Source organism: Furipterus horrens, unplaced genomic scaffold (genome assembly GCF_987537825.1).
Source record: "Furipterus horrens unplaced genomic scaffold, mFurHor1.1.pri manual_scaffold_10, whole genome shotgun sequence".
Lineage (NCBI taxonomy): Eukaryota > Metazoa > Chordata > Mammalia > Chiroptera > Furipteridae > Furipterus > Furipterus horrens.
The window spans coordinates 51,309,113-51,332,883 of record NW_028327180.1 but is presented as its reverse complement, the minus strand read 5'-3'; the positions used below and the strand labels follow the sequence as shown (position 1 = coordinate 51,332,883).

Below are 23,771 nucleotides of genomic sequence, written 5' to 3'. Positions count from 1 at the left end.
GCCAAAGGCCAGCTCTGTGTTCCTGGTCTCCACTGAATGTACTTCCCCTTGACCTCAGCTGGTACTTGAGGTGGCTGGTGATACCCTTTTTAGGGTTTGGTTTTAGTAAGATATAGATTAGGAGAGCAAAGATAATGATAATCACCTTTCTTTGTTCTTTACATAGCCTTATCTAAGAGTAGCTTTTCACAGGAACCTTAGAATTTGGTATTTTATAGGGCCCCTGGGGCAAAGTACCTATTTTACTCCTTCATTCAGTGATTCATCGGCAGCCGTCCATCTCGTCCATCTCGAGAGACGATGGTGTAGCTTCTTAAGAGTCTATCTGCACCGCCGAGAATGGCTGTGCAGTCCGACTCGGGAGTGACACGGTATCTGTCTCCTCCCGTGTTGAATCGACATCTTGCGATGACGCTGGAGTGTCCTCTCCAGTGAAGCTGAAGCTACAGAGCCTGGGCAGGGTAATATGGAGGGTCTGCTGTTGCCCATGCAGCAGACCCTCCCTCTCTTCGCAGCTGAAGGGTCCAAGGGAAAGACGGAGTCAATACAGCTTGGCTTCAGGTGCGCCGCAGGAGTTGCCGGTGTTGACTACAACGTCAAACCGCCTTAGGGACTCCGGCTCCGGATTTTCTGTCGGGGTTTACTCCCTTAGCCCTTCCCCTGAAGAGGTATGCCGCAAGGCAGCGGAGGTTTTTTGGAGTCAGAGTTTTCCTTCTCTGATGTACCCTGACTGGAAGATCGAACCAGCGACACTTAGCTCGCAGGCCGACGCTCAATCCACTGAGCTAAACCAGCCAGGGCTATTCAGTGATTACTGTGTCCCTAAATCTAGGCTATAAGCTTCATGGGATCATAGAATGAGACTGTCTTGTTCATTCTGATATCCCTCAAACCTAGCCTAGTGCTAGGCATAAAGGTTGAAAATAGCACTGTGTATAGTGTAATACTGAACAGGCGTTAGAAAGAAGTATAACGTTCAGGTCCTGCCTTTGCAGTGCTTATATGTCATAATCAGAAAGCAAGTTGTATCTGTCAAAGTTAACCTGCACCCAAGTAGAATTTACTTCAGTGGCGAAAGGATGGCTCAGTCTTAGGAAAGGTATTTGGTAGTTCATCAGGAGAACAGACTGGTCATCTAAATGCACACTGAAAAGGCATTGATATAATTCAAAAATCCAGTCTTTGTATCTGTTAGTAAACTAGGAACAGAAAGGTATTTCCTTACTAAGAGGAGGCTTTCTGGCTGAAACCATTGCCCTCTTTCATGTTTAATAGGGAAAGGTGATCAGACTTGAGACATTTTTACTAGTCAGAAACATTTTTGTTATAATTTCTAGCCAGTGCCATAATATAAGGCAAGAAATAAGTATAAAATCATAGGAAAGAAGAGGGAAATTTTGTCATTATTTTTCAAATGATATGACTATCTTCTTGGAAAACCCAATTAGTTTTTGTTTGTTTTTGTCTAGCTGAATTTTGTGGGCTATGTAGGTTAAGTATGTAGGTGTGGTGACTGGTTTATTTAACACCCAGTAGCTTTCCTATGTACCAGGAAGACAAGATGAAAAACTGAATTCCATTTACAGTATAATCAAAAATACAGAATTTCATGGAATGTACCCAAGATATGTATAGGACTAAAAACTTCACATATAAATATCACTTTGGGATCTTAATATTTAACAAAATTAATTTAGAGGACCTGTATTGGAAAAGAAAATAACTCTAAAGGACATAAGAAAAAGACTTAAATAAATGGGGGAAAAATTTTATGCCCTTGAATGAGCAAACCTAATATTTGTAAAGATGTGGGTTCTTCAAAGTTAATCTGTAAATATAATGTATTTTCAGTGATAACTATCCTGATTGGGGAGAGGGAGAGGACACAGCAGATGATTTTGAAGTTCATCTTAAATATTAAAATGAATTAAAATAGCCAAGAAATTATCTATAAAAGAAGTGTAATGAGAAGGGATTTGCTTGATTGCATATTAAGAGCTAATTAATTAACCTAAATGATTCTATATTATTTGGCAAAAAAATAGGTCTACAGTATGGAATAGAAATATTTAACACTGGTAAAATGATTTTTCAAAGATGGATTATTTTTTAAATCATGTCAATATAATTGGCTTAACATATATTCAAGGCTCTAAATGGAGCAAAAAATTAAATATAAGTAAAATAAATCACTAAAATTCATATGTAATTGCAAGGAATACAGAATAGCCAGAACAATGTTGACAGAAAAGAACAGAGATTAACACTTCCCAATATCAAAACTTACTACATATCTACAGTAATTAAGACAGTGTGGTACTGGCATCAATATAGACATGTAGGTCTATGGACTAGAATTGAGAATCCAGAAATAAACTTACAAGGAAGGATCAAAAAAAAATGAAATTATCTTCTGGAGGGTGGGCCCCTTGTAGTACAGTCTTCCCCTACTAGGTGAGTGTTTTAGAAACCCATCTGTACCAGTGTACCAGCTGGCATTGTGAGAGGCTGCATTTGGCTTCAGTTAATTTATTTGGAAGACTCAACACATTTGCCCATTTCATGATGGGTGATTTACAAGCACACCTACCTACACCACGCTGAGTGTTAAGCAGTTTTTGACCAAAAACTGCATGACCCCCATGCCCCACCCTCCATATTCACCCGATCTTGCCCCAAGCGACTTTTTTTTTTGTAACCCAGGGTGAAAAAAGCCCTCAAAGGGAAACGTTTTACAGGTGTGGAAGAGGTAAAACAAAAAAATGGCAGAAGCACCAAAAGGCATAAAAAGGGATGAGTTCAAAACCTGTTTTAAGCAGTCGAATAAACATCTCGATAGGTATACCACATCAAATGGAGAGTGCTTTGAAGGTGACTGAAGTTTAAATATGTAAGAATACACAATTTTTTATAAATAAGTTCCTAGGTTTCTGGAGGTCCCTCCTTGTATATTTATGGTCAGTTGATTTTTAAGGATACCAGGACAGTTCAACTTGGAAGGAATAGTCTTTTCAACAGTGCTGGGATAACTGGATATCCACATGCAAAAGAATTCAAGTTGAACCCTTACCTCACACCATATACAAAAATTAACTCAAAATGGGTCAAAGACCCGAGTTTAAAAGCTAAAACTATAAGAAGAAAACATAGGGGCAAATCTTCATGACCTTGGATTTGGCAAAGAATTCATAGATATAATACCAAAAGCATAAACAACAAAAGAAAAATAGACTTCTTCAAAATCTAAAACTTTTATGCTTCAAAGGGCACCATTAAGAAAGTGAAAAACAAATCGCAAAGGAGAGAAAATATTTGTAAGTCATATCTGATTAGAGACTTACACCCCCAAAATATAAAGAAATCTTACAGCTCAACAATAAAAAAAAAAGAAAGAGCCCATTTTTAAAATAGGCAAAGGATTTGAATAGATGTTTCTCCAAAGAGAAGTTGTACAAATGACCAGTAAGCACATCAAAAGATGTTCGGCATCATTAGTCATTAAAGAAATGCAAATCAAAGCCATAGTGAAAAAGCCCTCATACTCACTAGAATGGCTAAAATAAAATAATAAATTTAAAAACTTAGAAAGACAGACAATGACAAGTGTTGGTGAAGAGGTGGAGCAGCTGAAACCCTCATAGACTGCTGGTGGGAATGTGAAATGGTGCAGCCACGTTGAAGAACAGTGGCAGTTCCTCAGAAGGTTCAACATTGACTTAGCATATGGCCCAGCAGTTTCTCTCCTAGATATATACCCAAAGGAAACAGACATATATCCACACAAAAACCTGTACATGACTGTTTATAGCAGCATTATTCATAGTAGTCCAAAAGTGGGAACAACTCAAATATTTATCACCTGATAAATGGATAAAAATATTCTTCAGTGATTAAAAAAGGAATAAGTACTGACATGGGTAGTCCTTGAAAACATTTGCTTAATGAAAGAAGCCAGCACAAAAGGCCAATATTACGTGGTCCCATTTATATGAAATGTCCAGAAGGTGCAAATTCGTAAGAGACAGAAAGTAGATTAATAGTTGCCAGGGGGCTCTGGGGATATGGGGAGTGACAGCTAATAGAATGGAATTCTTCTGGGGCGATGAAAATGTTCTGAAATTAGATAGTGGTAATGAATGCTCAGCTCTCTGAATATACTAAAAATGACCGAATTATATACTTTAAAAGGATAAATATTATAGTATGTGAATTATATCTCAGTAAAGCTATTACTTAAAAATTAATAAATCAGGTTCTAAGTATGACAGAGAGAATACATACACCTAATTTATCTCTTGCACAAATCCCACAAAGAAAACACAGTAAATGATTTTTTTTTAAAGGCATAAATCTACAAATGTAGGGAACAGAAGTGACATCAACAACAACATTTGGGAAGTGGAATGCAGTTACATGCAATAATTGACTTAGGAGTTTTAAGGGAGCCAAAGCCTAAACTGGCATTTAGGAAAACCAAGAGCCATCCAGCTTACATCACTGAATTCACAAAGGTTCAGGAACTGGTGCACTAGGTACCTCTGGGAGTCGGGTGAAGCAGAGCACTCAGTTCAGGAGGTGTTCGTGATTAAGATCAGAGCCTTACCATCTCCTCACCATCTCCGTTTCACTGGGACTCTGTCCCTCATCTAAGCAGGAGAATGAAGGGACTCCCCTTGGGAGTGTGAAATGGAGTTTCTATCCCAGGGCACACAAGGTAGATACACTGTGTGACACTAATAAAATTTAACCTTCAGGACCCCTTGCTTGTAGGGGCCACGTCTAAGGCCCTGGAGGGAAGGAACCCTAGCATGTGTTTTTGTAAACTTCGAAATGTATTTATATTACACTCAGTTAAAACCTCTGCCTTCACTTCTTAGGTCAGACAGTTTTGGAGTAACCTGTGCCTTTTGAAGGATAGGACAGGGGGAGTGGGCATGGAATTTGTAAAGACATTTTTAGAAAACTTTAAAAACAAGTGAGAAATTACAGATTCCTGAGTTGGAAATACACAAAGGGTACATTTTTTGGCCATCTTTAAGTTTATTTAAAAATAAGAGGGAAATTAGATCAAAATAATGGGACACAAAACAAGAGTGACAGAGATGAGCCCTTAAGTCAATACATATTCTGAAATCAAGTAAAATGTAATAAAACATTGTAAAACTGTACCAAAAGCTAGTAATTAAGAGTGAGATCAATTTTAAATAGGAACAATTATTGTAAGCCAAGTAAAGAAGAGGAGCAAATCAAAGATTACACATTGATAAAACATGTAAGTTCCTGGTGGATTTAACATGAAAGGCATAATGAAGATAGCATAGAACGCATAATACACCCTCCTTCAAGGACACCAGTGACAAACTGGTTACTCATTAGTGCAGAAAGTATTAAGATTAGTCACTGTACAAAAAAATTTGAAATGTGTCCTGAAATTTTAGTTTATTTATGAAAGAAACATGAGATTTTCCTAAATTTTACAGCAATACTAAAATTCGTATTATATTTATATATTACCAGTATTGAATTATTGTTCTTTTTTTCCTCTAAGAAAATGGTGTTACTATCTCTGTGTCACATAGAGAGGCAATCATAGGCTATGCAGCCAAAAAATGCAGGGAAACAAATACAGAGGCGTGTCAGGCAGATGATTAAAATAATATTAGGTTATTCTTGATTTGCTGATGTTCATGTTATTTATCAGCTTTCATAACTTGTAATTTATTATGCTCTTTTCTCTGTCTAAATAAACATTCACTTTCATGCCTATTTTTATATTTGTACTTTTGTATTCTTTTTCTTTAAGAGGATGTGCAAAATTGTATAAGCTTCAGGCCCACAAAACCCAGACCCACTTCAAGTGCAGTTGATGCAGGAGGGTGAAGTGAATGAATGCATGTGGTGTACATGCACACGCACATACATGATTTCTTCTACTCACCCAGCCCCCAGATTGCTGCAATGGACCTTTATTCCCAAGTCACAAGAGTGGAAGAATCTTCTCTAGGGAGTTTTACTTGCCCAGTGGAAAAGACTTGATACTGGACTTCAGGTCAAGTTGAAGGCTTAGGTAGACATGCTTTGCCTCCTTGTGCAGCCACAGAAAGAATTACAATCAGATCTCAAAACTAATAACACCCAGAAACATCAGAAAATCGAGCTGTATGGAAGTCCAACAACCAAGGATTTAAAGACAACATATTCATCCAAATGGAAGGAGGAGCAGAGTCGTGGAGATAGACGGAGAGGCAGTGTGGTGCAGAAAGGTGCCAGCAGTGGAATGGACAGGAAGGATACCTTGGGAGCAAGCAATCCCATCCCCAGGCCAAAACTGAACAGCCCAGGGTTCCAGCACTGGGAGATAGACCCCTGTTAGCTCTGACTGTAAAATCCATTGGGGGTAGGGGAAGCAGAAGAAACCCAGATTTTTATTGCTTAAAAGGCCAGCAAGGTCTTAGAACGTCCTCAAGCCCACCCACTCCAGGATTCACCACTGGGGCAACAACTGGAAGGGTGCCAGTCACACACAGGAAGGGGGTGAAGTAGAAGCCCAGCCAGTGGTATTGTCCACTCTCCAGGCTGTCCCCACACAGCCACAAAGCAGTGAAGCAGGTTGCCCACCCTGGCAATTACATAAGGCTAGGCCCCACACAATGTACAGACACCTTTCTACATAGGCCACGCTACTAAGACAGGAAGTAAAAGCAGTTCTACCTAATACCCAGAAACAAACACAGAGAAGCTGCTAAATTGAGGAGACAAAGAAATATGGCCCAAATGAAAGAACAAAACAAAACCCCCAGAAAAAGAACTAAGCAAAATGGAAATAGCCAATTTATCAGATGCGGAGTTCAAAACACTGGTTATCAGGATGCTCAGAGAACTCCTTGAGAATGGCAAAAAAAGGGATAACAGAAGAAATGAAGGTTATACTAAGTGAAACAGAATAATCCACAGGAAACCAAGAGAGAAGGGAAGGAAGCCAGGATTCAAACCAACTATTTGGAACATGAGGAAAAGAAAAACATTCAACCAAAACAAAAAGAAGAAACAAGAACTCAAAAAAAAAAAAAAAAAAAATGAGGATAGACTTAGGAACCTCTGGGACATCTCCAGACATGCCAACATCTGAATCATAGGGATGTCAGAAGGAGAAGAGGAAGAGCAAGAAATTGAAAACTTACTTGAAAAAATAATGAAAGAAAACTTCCTTAATTTGGCCAAAGAAATAGACATACAAGACCAGGGAGCACAGAGTCCCAAACAAGTTGAACCCAGTGAGGACCACACCAAGACACATCATAATTAAAATGCCAAAGGTTAAAGAGAAAATCTTAAAAGCAGCAAGAGAAAAGCAGTTACCTAAAAAGGAGTTCCCATAACACTATCAGTGGATTTCTCAATAGAAACTTTTCAGGAAAGAAGGGAGTGGCAGGAAGTATTCAAAGCAATGAAAAGTAAGGACCTACAACCAAGATGACTCTATCCAGCAAAGCTATCATTTAGAATGGAAGGGCAGATAAGGTCCTTCTCAGACAAGTTAAATTAAAGCTAAAGGAGTTCATCATCACCAAGCCATTATTACAGAAAATGTTAAAGGGACGTATTTAAGAAGAAGAAGATGAAAACTATGAACATTAAAAAGGCAATAAATTCACAACTATCAACAATTGAATCTAAAAAAAGCAAACAACTAGAACAAGAACAGAGTCATAGATATGGGGGTCATTTGGAGGGTTATTAGCTGGGAGGGAGAAGGGGAAAATGGTGCAGGGATTAAGAAGCACAAATAATTGATAGGAACAAAATAGACAGGGACGTTAAGAATAGCATAGGAAATGGTGAAGTGAAAGAACTTACACGCATGACCCATGGACATGAACTAAGTTGGCGATTGCTTGAGGGAAGGGGACACCAGGTGGAGGGGGGCAAAAGGGGAAAAATTGGGACAACTGTAATAACATAATAAAATATATTTCAAAAAAAGACTAGACACTGATATCAGGGGTTCCCCACAAAACTGCTCAGCCAGTTCACCCTACACAACATGCAGACATTATTCATGTACTCACAGCTTCTAGTCAGCATTTTTGTCCCCAGTTATATATGTGAGCAGAAAACCAAGAATTACCACATATCCAAGGAAAGTGTTTAGTATGAAAAATGAATACTAAAACAGAAAAAAGTAACTTGAAGGGAAACTGAGACTATAAAGGAAGAAGAAACTTCTGTGAAGCTATGATTAAGATCCTCAGATAAGGCATCCATGAAATAAAAACGATATCATTAAAAGGGGGGGGCATTCTGAAAAATAAAAAGCTCTCAGAAATTAAAAATTAATAGAAATAAAAAACTTTAAGTGTATTAGAAGATAAGGAAACATCGAAAAATAAAAAATTAGAGGACAAGCCAAGGAGGGTCAGCATCAAAATTGTAAGAATTTTGGAAGTAAGAAACAAAAAAAAATGGGAACAAGGGATCAACAACAACAAAGTTTTGTTTTTAGTCTCAGAACTAAAGATAACAAATTGTCAAACTGAAAGAGTCCTGTTGACTATCTCAGCACAGTGGATGAAATTAGATCCATAAGGTGCATAAACATATGAACTGAAAAGCTTGTGTAAAGAGAATAAACAGCAGATCACATACAGAGGATGGAAATCACAGCACTATTGGGAAATGAAAAGCCAGTGAAGCAATGCCTTTGAGATTCTGAAAGAAATCACATCCAGCCTCTAATTCTGTACCCAAACTAACCAGTGTGACAGTAGAATAAAAAATATTTTGATAAGCAGAGACTCAAAAATTATCTCCCACACACTTTTTCTTCCCCCAAATGATAAATAAACCAAGAGAGAGGAAGACAAAGAACCCAGATGTCAAAATTCCTGGGAGGCAAAAAGAGTCTCTGTGAGGAAGGTGAAGGAGGAGCCCAAGAGACGTGCCATACACCAGGGAGAGGGTGACCCATTCAGGCTGGAGCAGGCCAGAGTGGAAATAATAGAGTACTTGATGGAAATGAATGTATTGGGAGTAGATTTAGACAACTGAGATAGAATTAGGGGTAAATATATAGAAAGTAAAGCATGTGAAAGAAGTGACAATTATTAATTGTAATAAGAACAAAAAATTATACAGTGCTGCTAGTTATATATTGCTCTGTAACAAATTGCCCCAGAATTTAGTGTCTCAAAACAATACCAGTTTCTGTTGGTCAGGAATTTGAGTGTGTCTGGCAGGTCTGGCTTGGGAACTCTGGAAGTTACAATTCAGTATGCATCAGCCAGAATTGCAGTCTTCTGAGGGCTTGGTTGCCACGTGCAGGGAGGAAAATGCATCCCATTATGCTCCTAATAGTTTACTTGGTATTGCCCTAACTGAATCATAATAGCACTATATTCAGAACAAGGGGAGTTGCAAATGTATGTTGTGTTACAGAGGTGGAGACCATGAAGAGGTTTCTTTGTTTATTAAATCTTCCTCTTCCCAAATAAAAAGTCAATAGCTAGTGCCCAAAACCTAACGCTCAGGAAGGGATGAGCATTTTTATGTGGAGATGCAGAGGTGCAGACAAAACCCAGTGCAGATGACCGCGCTCGTCTCAGCAACTGAGACTCGGGGGCTAGAGCCTCGTGTTCTACTTAACAAAGCCCCCATGCCTTATTCAACTATTCACGTATAAATTTGATAAAAGTAAAACTCAGATTAATGAAAGGAACTCATAAGAGGAATAGAGTAAATATAGGTGAATTTTTATGTTGAGGTGGAGGGGGTGGGGCTTTCTCAGTATGATGGCACCAAAAGAAGAAATTGTAAAGGAAAAGATAAGTTTGCTAGATTGGACTTCGTACTAAGCACACACTTCTGTACCTTAAACACACACGTGTCCAAAGGGGAAAGGCAAACCCCAAGCCAGGAAAAAAATCCTGATAAACAGGCCAAATGGCTGGTGGTAAAATGTTAACTAATTTGGTCTTTTTAAAAATGCAAACTGTTTCAGTCTGTCTCCAGGGCATTGGCAAATGTATCAAAGCCTTGAACGTGTATATATCCTTTGACCCAGCCATTTCAATTCTAAGAATTTATCCTACATGACTCATCCTTGGTGTGCACAGAAACTGAGCTATTAAGAGTTTTTTGTTTATAATAGAAGAAAAATTCAAAACAGTTAAAGTGACCACCAGTAACTACTGTGGGTTACAAAAATAAAACTAGTACTACAGGTGTAAAATGAAGCACTAGGTCACTCTTAAAAGGCAGGCCAATGAAAACGATTGGCATATAAAAACATTCATGATGTTTCCTCTTTAAAATGTATGTAAATATGCATATAAACATGTACACATATGTATGTACACACTGAAGTTCATGTTATTACTGTTTATTTTTCTTTGGGATTGTGTATGTGTGCTTGTCATTTGTTTGTTTTAGTGTTTTCCATGTTTTTGACACTGATCAGGTGTTATTTTTGTAGTCAAGAAAAAAAAACTGAAGGAATTTTTTTAGTTTATTTGAAAAATACAGAGAGTGCAAAGAAGAAAACAGTAATCATATTCTCACCACCTAGAATTAACCACTACTAATAGTTGGTATATTTGCTTCAGGTTTTATTTCTTTCTGCAATTTTTGAAATACAATGAACACCAAACAATAACCTTGGTTATCTTTTAGTTATGAGACTAGACTGTTTGGGGGTTGTTTTCCTCCCCCCTCCCAACCTTTTTCTCTCTTTTATACTTTTATGTATTTCTCAAGTTTCCTCCAATGAGCATACATACAACTTCTTAAAATACAGTCAGACCTTCAGGTTTCACGGCCGTGGACTCAGGCAGCCACATGTTGACAACAGTGTCCACAGTTGGGAAGCCATGGACAAAGAGGGCCACTGTTCCACGCCGTGGTATCTGAGGGACTTGAGCACCAACAGGTTTTGGTGTCTGCAGGGAATCCTGGACCCAATCCCCGCCAGATACCAAGGGACAACTGTGTGACAAATCCGTGTGAGAGAGTACTCCACCGTTAGAGAGAAAACTGGACTGGACGCCCGAGCCCCAATGGTGCATTCCTGGCTCTGGGGACACAGCAAGGTGACCCTGGGCCGCTCACTGAACCTATGCAGGTCGCTCCTCTCATCTACAAAGGAGAGGGTTAAATTGGGAACGGCTATGGTAACTTATAGTTCTAAAGATAATGTGGTTCTAAATTAAGATTGAGAGAGGCTATGGCCCCACCAGTAATGGACTCCAGGTTCTTATTTCTTGGTACCTAATCTGTAAAATTGGACTCCGAGCTAGAATCCTTTTGTAGACCACTCTGAGGAGTCTTTCATGTTCCCAGCCTACACTCCACATCCTTAGAATGGAGACTTGGCTTAGAACTGAAGCATTCGATGAGCTGGAAGGACCACCTATTCCAGTTCCTTTGTTTTATATTTTAAAACTGAGCTCCCAAGAGATTGCAGTTTGTTCAAGTCACAAAACTAGTCAGAGGCTAATCAGAGGTTTTCTGATTCCTGGTCCAGAGCTTCTTATACCCCAACATGCTTCGTGCAAAACAGGGTCAGTCTTTTCACAATGCCACGGGACCTCATTTGCACTGTCACCAAAGTGGTCCTTGAGGGCAGTTGTTCATGGTCTAAAACCATTGTGTCAGTCCGCTGTAGTCTAATTTAGGGGGACATAACTGGGGGCCCAGGGAGGGGACCAAGGGGCTCATCTGTCCTTAACCTTTACTTGTTAGGCCTGAGAAAGGCCTTTTCAGTCCCATAGCTTACCTTTCCCTGATAATTATTTAGCCAGAGATTATTTGTTTACAGAAGCCCCAAAGGGTTAACACTCCCAAATTACAGGGTGAGTTAACAATAAACAGGATGTCCTCCAGAAATTAAATTTAAACCAATGACTCAGGCTGGCCTGTCCTCTAACCAGATCACTGTCTGGGGTTATTATCGGTGGTTAATTATACCACTGGGTTTAGCAACAGTGTTGGTCAGTTTGGGCCAAGAGAAGCCAGGCTCTGGGAGAAGGGGACATGGAGGGAAGGGCCTGTGGAGCGGGCGGGGCGGCAGTGGGAGCGGGAGGTTTGAATGGAAGAGACTGGAAGTGGTTAGAGTAGGGGTCTAACTTGGACCCTCGGGGCTCCCGCTGGAGCCCTCTTCCTTGAGCTGACTGAAGGCGAGCTTACCTTACCCTTCCCTGGGGGAGGGGGTGAAATCTGTGTGTCTGTGGCTGTGGGGATGCACTGTGTTTGCCTTCTAGCCTGGCCGCACTGCTTTTCTTCTCAGAATTGTAGGATCATAAAATGTTCAGCACCTTAAGGAAGCTTCCAGGTTATCTAGCGTACCCCTCTTGCTTCACCAAGTAGGAAATTAAAGCACAGGGCAGTGGGTCCCTGCTGAAGGGCAGCATGCTCTGCAGAGAGGGTGGGGGTGGGCAGGGTTAGAGCTCAGGCTGAGACTCCTAGGTTGTGACCGTCCTCTCTGCCACGCTGTCTTCCATGTCGAAGTGGAGAGCCTGCGGTCCCCAGAGCCTCCTTGCAAGTTCAAGGCAGACTTGGGCTGGATTTCAAATTCTTCTAGGAGCTCACTGCATTCAGATTCTGTCAGTTCTCATGGGAAATGGCCCAGCCTAGCTGGTCCTTAATGCCCCTACAATTTGTCATCTCTCCCCAGCCATAGAGGCAGCCCTTCAGAGCCACAGTCTGTCCCTCTGTGGAAAAGTAGTGAGGCACCTAATATAGATACATGGTGTTTAGAGTGTTTTTAAAGGCATGTTTTCAAGGATAATAATGATCCAAGTGAGCCTGTAGTTTCTGACTTTGCAGCTGTCTGAGACACAAGGTGACTGTTATTTGTCCAGTATCTCTCCCTCTGTGCCTTCCCCTTTGCAACGTATTGAAGCAGCAGTGCCCAGGCCCTCCATCTGACACTGTCCACGGAAGGATGCCTGTCCCAAAGCCCAGCCTGGCTGCTGATGGTCCTTGACCCACCGGGCAGGGGTACGAGCGGCAGGGAGCGATCCACTGCCCCTACTCTTTACTCTTCTAGGGGACCGGTGGCCTGTAATTCATCCGTTCTTCTTAGCTGCATCCATCCCCATTTCTCCTAATACCCCTCTTTGTCTCTTTCTCTTATAGGATTCCTTTCAAGATTGGGCAACCCAAGAAACAGATTGTCCCCAAGACAGTGAGTAGCCCTATTCTCTCATTCTGAGACTCAGTTCTGTCTCACACGGCCTTTGCAGGGAACCAGAGCTTTGACACAGCACCTCATAGGGCTGGGGAGGTAGAACCTGGGCCTCTCGCTCTGGGTTGTATAGCTCTGGCGCTTTGCACAGATGGGAGCTTACACGGGCCTCCTGTCCTGGGACACTGTCCTCCTTCAGCGCAGCTGGGTGGGTGGAAGAGGTGGATCCACAGGCAAGAGGGAACACGGTGCTTCTACAGCTCACCTCTGGGATCAGTCTGAATGTTCCCAACAGGGAGCCTGAAACAGAGACCCCTGCCCAGGACCCAGCCCAGGCATCTATCTCAGGCTTCCTCAGGCTGCATGAAAGACAAGGAGTTTCTCCGGGACTCCAGGTCCATTTGTCTCCACTGCTAAATGCATCCCTAGCCAGGACACAGAATCACTCAGCACTGGCGGGGGGAGGGGGGGAGGTTGTACAGAAAAACCGAATCCTTCCCCCTTATAAGCCCACAGTTTTTATCCCTGTTTTATCTCCAGAATGGGAGAAGAAGAGAATCATAGCTTCTTAGAAAGTTAAGTTAGGGCTGGAAGCCCTTAGTGGTCTAGTCCGACCTCCTGCTGTCTCCTGGGAGGGCACTGAGACCAAGGGGTCATGGCGACTGGCTACGGTTAGAGACTAAAGCTGACAGAGCTGGAGCCTGAACTCAAGTCTGAACCTCCATTCAGTGCTCTGCATTGCTTTATACTGCCTCACACAGGATGAAGGTCACCCCAGGTTAGGGATTCTAGCAAAGAATGGCCACTTCAGCCCCTCCCCGACACCTCTGAGCGAGGCCCTTGGTGTTACTGGGAGAGACAATAACCGTAGAGCATCTCTCATTGTGAAGGCTCCAGGAAGCCAGGCGGAGGCCCTTGGTGGTCACTGCAGCCCCTGGCTCTTCCTCTTGTCTTAACAACCTTATCCCTTCCTGGCTGAGGACTCAGAACTGCAGGAAGGAGAGTTCAGCAACACCTGACCAATGGCTCTACCTTTGGGAAGTCCAAAGTTAGGTCACTTACAAAGACATGGGCGCCAGACAGACTGCGTTCCCCTCCCATGCAGAGGCTAGCCATCTGTGGAGGCTCGGCTTAGGGCGCGAGGCATCTGGGCGTGCAAGTACGGGGCCCCAGCCGGCCACAGGAAGCGGGAAGGTGTGGCTTTGGGTCTCCAGAGTGTAATCCAGGGCAGATTTGAAAGGGAAGTGGTTTTGAAAAGTGTCTTTTATTCCCAACACTCACTACCAAAAAACAAAACAAACAAAAACCCTCCCAACTCCCCAACCTTTATCGAGATGATCTTCTTCTCCACAGAAAAGTATAGCCCAGAACGCAGTTTCTAGTGTCTTTGCCAGAGTTTGTTGATGGAAAGCTCTGTGGGTGTTTTAGTCAAGGAGTGGCAGGGACTCCCCAGGGGAAGGGCAGATGCCTTGCGCCTGTGTGGGCCTGTGGGCCCGGGGCTCCCTCTCCTCTCCCTAGCGTTGGCCTCGCTCAGGGTGAAGCTGGGGTCCTCTAACTGGGGCATCAGCTCCCCCGCACAGACTGGGCATCGAGGAGTGGGTAAGACGCAGACTTGGAAGACTCCCTGTCTGGATTCCCATCCTGGCTCTGGCATACTATCTGGACCTTAGGCAAGTTTCTTACCCTCTCTGAGGCTCAGCTTTCTCCTTTGTAAAGTGAGGGCCATGCTAGGACCATGTCGCTGATGTCTGCTGAGTCTCACCTGAGGTGATGCATGTGACACCTGCACACAGTGTCTGGCACCTGGCAAGGCCTCAATAAACACTAACGACTAACGACACTTAAGGAAGACTCAGGTTGATAACCCACCAAGGACTCTGCCAGGCCCAGCAGCTGGATTCCCCATTGCAGCGAAATGTAGGCTAGAATAGTGATTTGCTTCCTCAACTCCCAGGTGGCACTAAAGTGTCTGCAGCAAGACCCTGCCTCTTCAGAGTCACGTTCCCCACTTCACAAACCCCTCCCAGTCTCACAACCAGGCCAGGGCTGGGAGGTTACCTCAGCACCTTTCAGCTGCCCCAGTAGTGGGGACACACTCTGTCATGCTTGCCCAGGCACTTTCAGGGAGGAGAGCAGACAGAGCCGCCTGGGTTACTGGAAGTCACAGCACCCTGTCACGGCAAGAAGTGTTCATGTTATCTTCAGGGAGTTTCAGGAGGGGTGTGGCTCCAGGCTCCCAGCTGTCAGACAAAGAAAGCACTGTGTAGACGGCCACCCTCGCTGTTCTCCTGGCCCAGGCCATCAGTGCAGCTGCCACAACTGTCGTGGCTCTGGCTAGAGTGGCATGCTCTCTGCAGGGGCCACCAGTGGGACTTCCCTGTCCAAACCTCTGCTTGGTCCCATCTGCTCCCGTGGTCCCATAACGTAGCTGGGGCACCTGGTGGGGCAGAGGAAGCTGCACCTCCCTTCATAGTCTGGGGGGCTGGGAGAGCTCAGAAGCAAGGTTCCCCTGGGCCCCGTACCCAGAGGAAAGCACCCACTTCGATTCTAGCTAGGTGGGTGCTCTGTGGAGTCAAGCAGGAGAGCGTCCTACCACCTGGAGCCTTCACTTGAGAAAGGTTTCTGTGGCAAGAGGAGGGCCGGCAACCTTGCTGTGGCCCTGCCATAACGTGCCGTAGCAGCAGCTCTCCGCCCAGCAGCCTTGCACGGGGCTCCTCAGCTGCTCTCCTTTCACTTCAGCCCATCCACTCAGTTAACAGGCACTAGCGCCTGCAAGGTGTCAGCCCGAGTTTGGCACTGGGGAGGGAGCCATGAGCCATGCGGTACCCCCACCCCCTGAACCCGCTAGGAGCAGCTGAGGGGCGTCCAGGGCTGGGGTCCCTCGGCACTGACCTCGCCAGCCACCGCCTGCTCTGACCCGCTCCCAGCCATGCACATGTGTTTACACTTGCATTGTTGACTGCAGTCCAGCTGCCTTTTTGGCAGAGGCATCAAGCATTCAAAGATGTTCAGATCTTTTGTTTTGCTCTTTCCCTCCAAATGGATAGACCACAGAGTAAGAGCCCAGTGTGTCCCTTTATTCCCCATCTGAGGGACTGGTCGTGGTGGTGACCCCCAGATCTATCCCCAGTGGAGGAGAGGGATCTCAGGACTGGGAGACAGAGAAGCAGCCCACACCTGGTTACCAGGGCAGAGGACGTGAAACGCGCATGACCTTTTCTTAGGCTGTCAGATGGCCTTAAGGGACATCAAAGGAGGACCAGGCTCACCCCAACATGCTTCTCCACTTCCAGTGTGAGTCCTCGAGTTTCTCCTCGACCAGAATGATCCAACCCAGTTGGAAACCTGCAGTCATTCTCCGTGCAAGTCTGAGCAGTGCCAGCCAGGAAGGCCAGGTGCTCTCTGACATCCCACACACGCCGGCACGCCCGGGGATTGCAGTAGAGGGCCAGGCTGGGGCCGGGGGCCAGCGGGTCAGCCGGCGCTGGCCTCCGCTCTCAGAGCACCTACTCTCTTCTTGGTCTTTAGGAGAGCTGCATTCTGGTGAAGACATCCTTAATTTTAATTTCATTTTTTTGGTAAAAATACTCTGCTCACATTCTACAGACTAAGAAAGGAGATTTCCCATGAAGGGGAAGGCCCAATACAGCCCCCCAGACACAGGAATCCAGGCTTAGCCTAAGTCAGGGGTATTCTTGCTGCTTCTCCTCTCTGCCAGAGGGTCCCACACCAGTCTGCACCCCCAGACTGCTCTGTTCCTCTAACCACCCCAGTGTGGAGGAGGAGCAGACCACCACATACCTGCCCTGTGCTCCACATGGACTTCTGCAGATCCTTAAAACCAGCAGGTGAGGCTGACATGTTACCCCATTTCTCTGTCAGCCCCTGAAACGTACATGGAGTGAGGCTAAAAATACCTCATTTTGGTAGACAAGAAACTGAGATTCAAATATTAGATTATGCTCCATGGCTAGTATCAGAGTTTGTCTTACCCATCTACCAGTTCCTCTCCCCATCTTCCTCCGGCACTGTGGGAGAAGGGTCTAGACCAGCGTCGGTGCCGCCTCTGAAGGGCCCCTTTGCTCCAGGACAGGCTCCCCGCCACGGTCGCCCTGGAGGCCTTGGAGGCGTTTAGCTAGGACCCTGATTCCTGTCCAACTGCAAACCCCTGTGATAGGTAACACTCTAAATACTTGCCAAGTAAAGCTTTAGTGGGAGTGAACTTTGAATGTTTTCTTGGGAGTAGCTTTTGGTGGGTCATAAGGAAGGTGGTGATGACGGTGTTGAGTTCCTGGGTGGGGAAAGAGTCAGTCTGCTCTTGGTATAAGGTTCTGAAGCCCAGGATAATAGGGTAAGGGAAAGACCATGTGTTCCTGTTTCTAAATTTTCCAGTTCAAATGAGGAAGGTGACATGCTGTCATGACCAGGGGACCTCAGCTGAGTGGGTACTCACTGTCCTCTCGCTGCACCGCCACAGGGCCTCCCGCTGATTGCAGGGGTGTGTGTGTGTGTGTGTGTGTATGTCTGTACTGGGCTTCTCACTGATTGCAGGGGTGTGTGTGTGTGTATATGTCTGTACTGGGCCTCTCACTGATTGCAGGGGTGTGTGTGTGTGAGATTTATCATTCCCACCAGGCAGTGTTTCTCTTATTCATCAGGGATTCCCTAGCACCTGGCAGAATGCACTGCACTTAATAGGTGCTCTTTAAATGTTTGTGGGATGCATGAAGGCAGTTTATTTTTTCATTCTCACCTGAGGACATTTTTTCATTGCTTTTAGAGAGAGGAAGGGCTAGAGGAGGAAGGGAGAGAGACGTCAATTGGTTGCCTCCCGTACATGTGCAGACTGGGGATCAAACTCACAACCCTTCGGTTATGGTTACAGGACGATGCTTCAATCAACTGAGCCACGCCAGCCAGGGCTGAAAGAATGCAGTTTAAAACAAATGATAGTAAAAGGCCTGAACTAGGAGTCTGAATTCTGGCCTTGTTCTGCCACTCACTAGCCTTGCATCCCTCCGTCAGTCGCATCCCCTCTCTGACCTTCATTGCCCTCACATATAACATGAGACAGTTGGCCTGAGTAATGTCCTGCCACTCCAGGACTGTATGGAGCTCGCCCATTTCCAAGCATGGAGTGCGTGGTTGATGGCGTTCAGAGTACTGTCACTGGGCTGCCTTTGATGGAAGGGCCTGTGGGGAAGAGCAGCATGGCTTTGGCAGTGTCTGCAGACTCGTGCTGCCTGACCTTCAGCCTGTAGCCCGAGTGACTGTCAGGACCTGGGGCTCTCTCTAGCAGTGGTCTCGGGGGTGCAGCCAGGAAGTCATCTTTCTTAGGTCATGGCTTTAATTTCTCAACAAACGCCTTTTCCCTTTTGCTAGAATGAGGGTTAAGAGCACAGGCCGGGGAGCCCGGCTGCTCAGGGTGGTGTGACCAAGCACAGGTCACTTCACCTCTGTCCCCGTGACCTCCACAGTACAGTGAGAGCCGTGAGGGCCCCTGCCCATGGCCGAGTTGGGGGTCAGCTGGTCTTGGAAGCCTGCATGAGGCCCTCTGTGCCTGTAGCTGGTTTTACTGCTCAGAGCATTCAACCCAGGGGCTCCACAAGGCGCCCAGGGAGAGGACCGCCCTCGTGGAAGGGAAGGAAGGAGAAGCCTCTCGCCTGCCACCTGCCCTCCGTCCAGGCCCCTTCTGTAGGCTCTCAGATGTCCTTTACTGAACAGGCCTCTTGCCCAAGGCCCTTGCTGCGGCCCCTGTTCACAGATGGGGATATTCAGCCACCTTGACTTCACCTGACGTGCATGCGGCAGAATGAGGTCCAGGCCTCACACTGCTGGGTTTAAATGTCTCTGGCATCGGAGAATCTGATAACTAACTAATCAGGAACTTAGCAAGTCTTGCCGGAGTCAGGAGTTGTAGGGTCTGTGTTTGGCGCATGCCAGCATGCAGAGCGTGGGCACATGAGCTTTCTTCATCTACCCCGAAGCTGGCAGGGGGGAGGACCTGTGACCATGGAGGTGCCCTGCTCAGCCTTGCCTCAGAACTGCTGAAGTCCACAGCCCACCCTTCTGCTCTGCCCCCTGCTGTGCCCTGGTTGGGTGCCAGGCACATGCTAAGCATCTCACCTGTCCCAGGAGGGAGGGTGAGGAGAGGGTGTGCAACTCAGCGCCCCACTCCCTGCAGTGGGGAGCCGGGCCGCAGTCGTTGCTCACCTGCTGGTGCTCGCCTGGCTGGCCCATCTGGGAGGGCAGCCTCTCGCCATCAGACAATTAATTTGGGAACACGGTACTGTGCCACCGGTGACCTGCCAGAACCTGTAGGGACTGGACGGTGTTGTTTCTGTAGACCGGGGTGGGCGTGGAGGGAGTGTCGGAGGCTGGCAGATTTTTTCCAGTGTTGTCGTTTCTACGATGATTGAGTTACCACTCTCATTACAGGTGGAGAGAGACTTTGAAAGGGAGTACGGAAAACTGCAGCAGTGAGTGTCAGAGCCCAGGAGGACAGAGGTTGGGGTCAGAGAGGGCAGGCTCCTTCTGCTGGGTCTCGCTTCCCACAAGGTTTCCTCTGCCTGCCCTCTCGTGGGCTGCTCCTCCACCCATCACCAGTCTGGGAGACGAAGGCAGCTCAGCTCACCACCCGCCACAAATTGTCCCCCAACTGATAGCTGTGTGACAGTGGTTCACTCACAGCCTTTGGATGCTCAGCCTCCTGCAGGTCTTGCAGTGGCCCTTCAGTCAGTGGGAACATCCCCGGAAAAGGGCCCCTTGTCCTCCCGGTGGGCATTCCAGAGAATCGGGTTGGGCTTCCCTCAAGTAGATGGGAAGACAGGGCCAAAGCCAGCTGGCGGTGCCAGGTCCCAGCCCATGGCCCTGCCTTGCAGGCTGGAGGAGCAGACCAGGAGGCTGCAGAAGGACATGAAGAAGAGTGCCGATGCTGACCTGGGTAGGTGGCCGTCCCACAGGCGGGGCGGGGCACAGGCGGGTGCCCTTCTCCTGCGGTTGTCTTAGGACTGGCTTTGAAGTTAGTGCCCTTAGTAGACACCCAGCAGATGTCCCTGAGAAGTGGCTTGAGGTCACTCTTCATGCAGCAGGCTCACACTCACCCCTCCCCCAGGTGCAGCCAGGTGGAACGCTGGCTCCTGTGGTCTGTGCCACAGAGCCTCAGGGCAGTGCCGCCTGAGTCCACGGGCGAGTCTGAGCATGACAGCCCCCGTCTGGCCCCTCGCAGCTCAGTACTGCACAGCAAGCCAGGAGGCTGCTTTTGGAAACCGTCTGTTACTTGTTTTGAAGTTAGTTCTGTTACCTGGATGGCATCTTTCTTTAGCGTCCCCTACGGCCTTTCCAGCTGGGCTGTGACCTGTTGCCTTTTTTCTTACCACTGTGTGTCCTTGAAACCAGGGGTTGCCTAGGGCCTCCTTTTGTCTGTGAAGTGTTATCAGAACCCAGCCACGCCCATTCTTAAGTGTTGTCTGTGGCAAAGTTAAGCAGTTGCAACAGAAACCGTGTGGCCCTCCAAAGGTAAGTCTGGACCCTCCAGCTCTTTACAGTAAGTTTGCTACCCTGGAGGAGTGTGCTGTGATTCTCTTGTCGCCAGCCCCACGCTGCACCTCCCAGCCACCTGGACAGCTGTTTTGAGTCCTGGATTCCAGACTTACCGACCTAGAATCTTTGCAGCTAGACATTGGCGTTTCTTACAGCTTCCCACCCAGATAAGTCTGTTACATCTCAGACTTGGGAACATTGTTATTGCCACAGGTAAAGGTGCCCAAAAGTATTATCCAGGACAGTGTCAGGTGGTCAGGCATGAGCCTTATGCAGGAAGGACTAGTGTCTTGTGCTCCGTGGTGCTTCGTAGGTGGTATGGCCGCAGGCCCTGTACTGAGGGACAATGGAGTCCTAGTGACAAGGCCTGGAAGCCAGTCCCTTCACAGGCTCACTGAACTCTGACTTCTTACAGCCATGTCCAAGTCTGCCGTGAAGATATCCTTGGACTTGCTCTCCAATCCCCTCTGTGAGCAAGACCAGGACTTCCTGAACATGGTGACTGCCCTGGACACAGCCCTGAAGCGAATGGACGCCTTCAACCAGGAAAAGGTGATTGGGGCCTGGGTCTTCCCTTTCTCGTGGCTCTCTCTGGGGGAGCACCTGCATGGCATCCCTGGCAGGGCTCAGGCCCCGCTCTGGGTGCCCTCAGCCTGCCAAGGCCTGAGCCCCAACATGCCCCAGGAACTCCTCCTGTCGGCTACTCCCCACGACTCCCCCGAGCTCATGCAAGCTCACATTGCTCACAGCGAGCCCGGGACTGGCCTCTCCGCTGAGCAAGGCTACTGTCGGCATTGGCTAAGGATTCACCAGGGACAAACCTCCAGGCTTCCCGGTCACCATCTCTGCCTCATCCCAGCTGCAGTTAGGGGTGCCCACCTGACCTGTCCTACTCCAGTCCTCTCCCTGCTGGTTCTTGGGGTACCCCCGACAGGTCTCCCTTCTCAGGAACTAGGAGTCTCCCCCTTTAGGAAAAGTCTGGCTCCCCCCCCCCCCCCCCCCCAGTTTTGATGTCATTGGGTTTCTTTTTGACAGGTGAACCAGATTCAAAAGACCGTGATTGAACCCTTGAAAAAGTGAGTACAGGTCATCTGGGGACCCTGGGCCTTGGGGGAACTGGGTCAGGGCACTTACTGGAAAGGCAGGTCAGCCACTCCCCTGGGGACTGCATATCGCTTCTAGCAGCCTGTCCTTAGACGTGGGGTTGACAGGAAACTCAGCGGGGCCGCTGGCTACATGACCTGCGGCCCTAGGGCTGACACTGCTGGTGGCGCAGGGCACAGGGGATGCTGCACAGCCCCAGCTATTGCTCCTGCGGTCATTTTGCCCCCTTCCCTTTGTTCCTGGCGGAGGAGCGGTGGAACCAGAGCTGCTGTGTTAGCTAGCGGTGATCTCGGGCAGCCCTCCGCAGGGACAAGCAAGGCCTTTCACCTCAGCCAAACTGGAAGAGCAGCTGCCTGAGCACTCGGCTTTTGAAATGTGGGGGAGGCTGCCCATAGGGAGGGGTGCAGCCTCAGGGTCCCACCTGGGGAGGTCCCTAACTCATGACCTGTCAGGGTCAGAAATGCTGTGAGACTCCCTTCTGGCAGGCAGGCTCTGGTCCACGATCAGACGGCCTATTCCCCAGGTCCCCTGAGGGGCGGGCATGGCCTTGAAGCTTCCAAATCACTTCATCTTCTTCCCGGGCCCCTCCCTGGCGGCCTCTGACCTCCAAAGGCCCCAAAGCCCGGCAGCTGCACTTGATCACCTCTCTGTGGTGGTCCCTGGCAGAGCCCTCCTCAGGCCCAGGGAAGGGGCTGCGCTAATTGCCCTCAGGCTGCCTCAAGGCCCAGAGGGGGATGAGAGAGCAGGTTTGATCCTCCAGCCCCTGGGGCCGGGGTTGTTGAGCTCCTCACTCCCTGTCCAGGTCTAAGGGGTGAGGTCCAGGGAAGTTCTTTCTAAACCGTGTCATCTGGAGGTTCAGCCATGGCAGGGAGGCCGAATCTGACACAGGAAGGGACTTCTCCCTGCACCCCCGCTCCTTCCCTGGGCCCCTGGTCATAAGGTCACATGAGCCCCTGGGTGCTGAGGAGGCCACCCACTGCTTGCTCACCCAGGTTCCAGACCAAGGGTTCAGCACTGGTTGGGAAAGACCAAGGGCAGAGCAGACCTTGCTCACGGGGGTCTCAGGGGCTGCAACGAGGCTGCCATGGGCACCCATGGCTGGCAGAGCTAGGCAGGGAACACCAGCTCAGAATTGGAGATCTGGCTCCTGTCTTGATTTCACAACCAATGAGGTGGCCTTGAAACCTGATTCTGGGCTCCTGGAACCAAGTGCAGAGAATCCTGGCTGCTTCTCACCACCCCAGCAGCCCACCACCTGCCAGGAAGGTGGGTGGGTGCAGAGGGGGCGGGCGCCATCTCCGCAGAGGATCCGCTGACCTCAGCGTGAGCCCCGGGCCTGCCTGGCCGCCCTGGCCGGCTGCCACACGTCCCCAGGCCAACAGGCAGTCTCCCCCACCACGTGCAACCAGCACTGCCTGTTGCCTCCTCTTGCCAGGGGAGAAGCTCCCAGAGACCCCAGCACCGGAAACAGGAAACTGCAGCTTTCCTGCCCTCTGATGAAGAGCATTGCCACATGGCCACCCTGCCACCCCCAGCCTCGCCCCAGGGGGCTCGGCCTCTAATCCCCAAGTCCCTGGGCCGAGTTCACATGGTCAGATGGGATGCTTTCAATTTCCCTTTCCTGGTGGGTGGAAGATCCCGGCTGTGTGGGCACAGATAGAGGAATGGCAGGCATTCCCCACCAGGACCGGCTGCTCCCAGCCCACCTCCCAGCCGGCCTCTATCTGCCTCCCGCTTTCCCTCCTCCCTCTCTCGCTGCCTCTTCACCCCAGGCTTAGGCAGGGGAGATAGTTTGCTATTGAACCTTAGGACAGGCAAGAAACAGGCAGTCACCATGGGCAGAGCCTCGGCAAGTGCCTGTAGTAGGCCCAGCTCCGTTCTCCTGTCTTTGCAGATAGAGCTCAGGTGCCATAGTCTAGTGCAAAAGCCAGGGTGGCCCACCAGG

At 47.6% G+C, this 23,771-nt stretch overlaps 1 protein-coding gene across 1 annotated transcript in view; it reads left to right on the top strand.

The window, feature by feature from the left end:
* BIN3 (bridging integrator 3) overlaps positions 1–23,771 on the top strand; it is a 42,819-nt gene that overhangs the window by 12,560 nt on the left and 6,488 nt on the right. Inside the window, exons 2-6 of the mRNA XM_090290136.1 lie at positions 13,132–13,180; positions 19,619–19,659; positions 20,062–20,123; positions 21,138–21,274; positions 21,758–21,798. Of these exons, the coding sequence (XP_090146262.1) occupies positions 13,132–13,180; positions 19,619–19,659; positions 20,062–20,123; positions 21,138–21,274; positions 21,758–21,798 (330 nt within the window). The remainder of the gene's footprint in view (positions 1–13,131; positions 13,181–19,618; positions 19,660–20,061; positions 20,124–21,137; positions 21,275–21,757; positions 21,799–23,771) is intronic.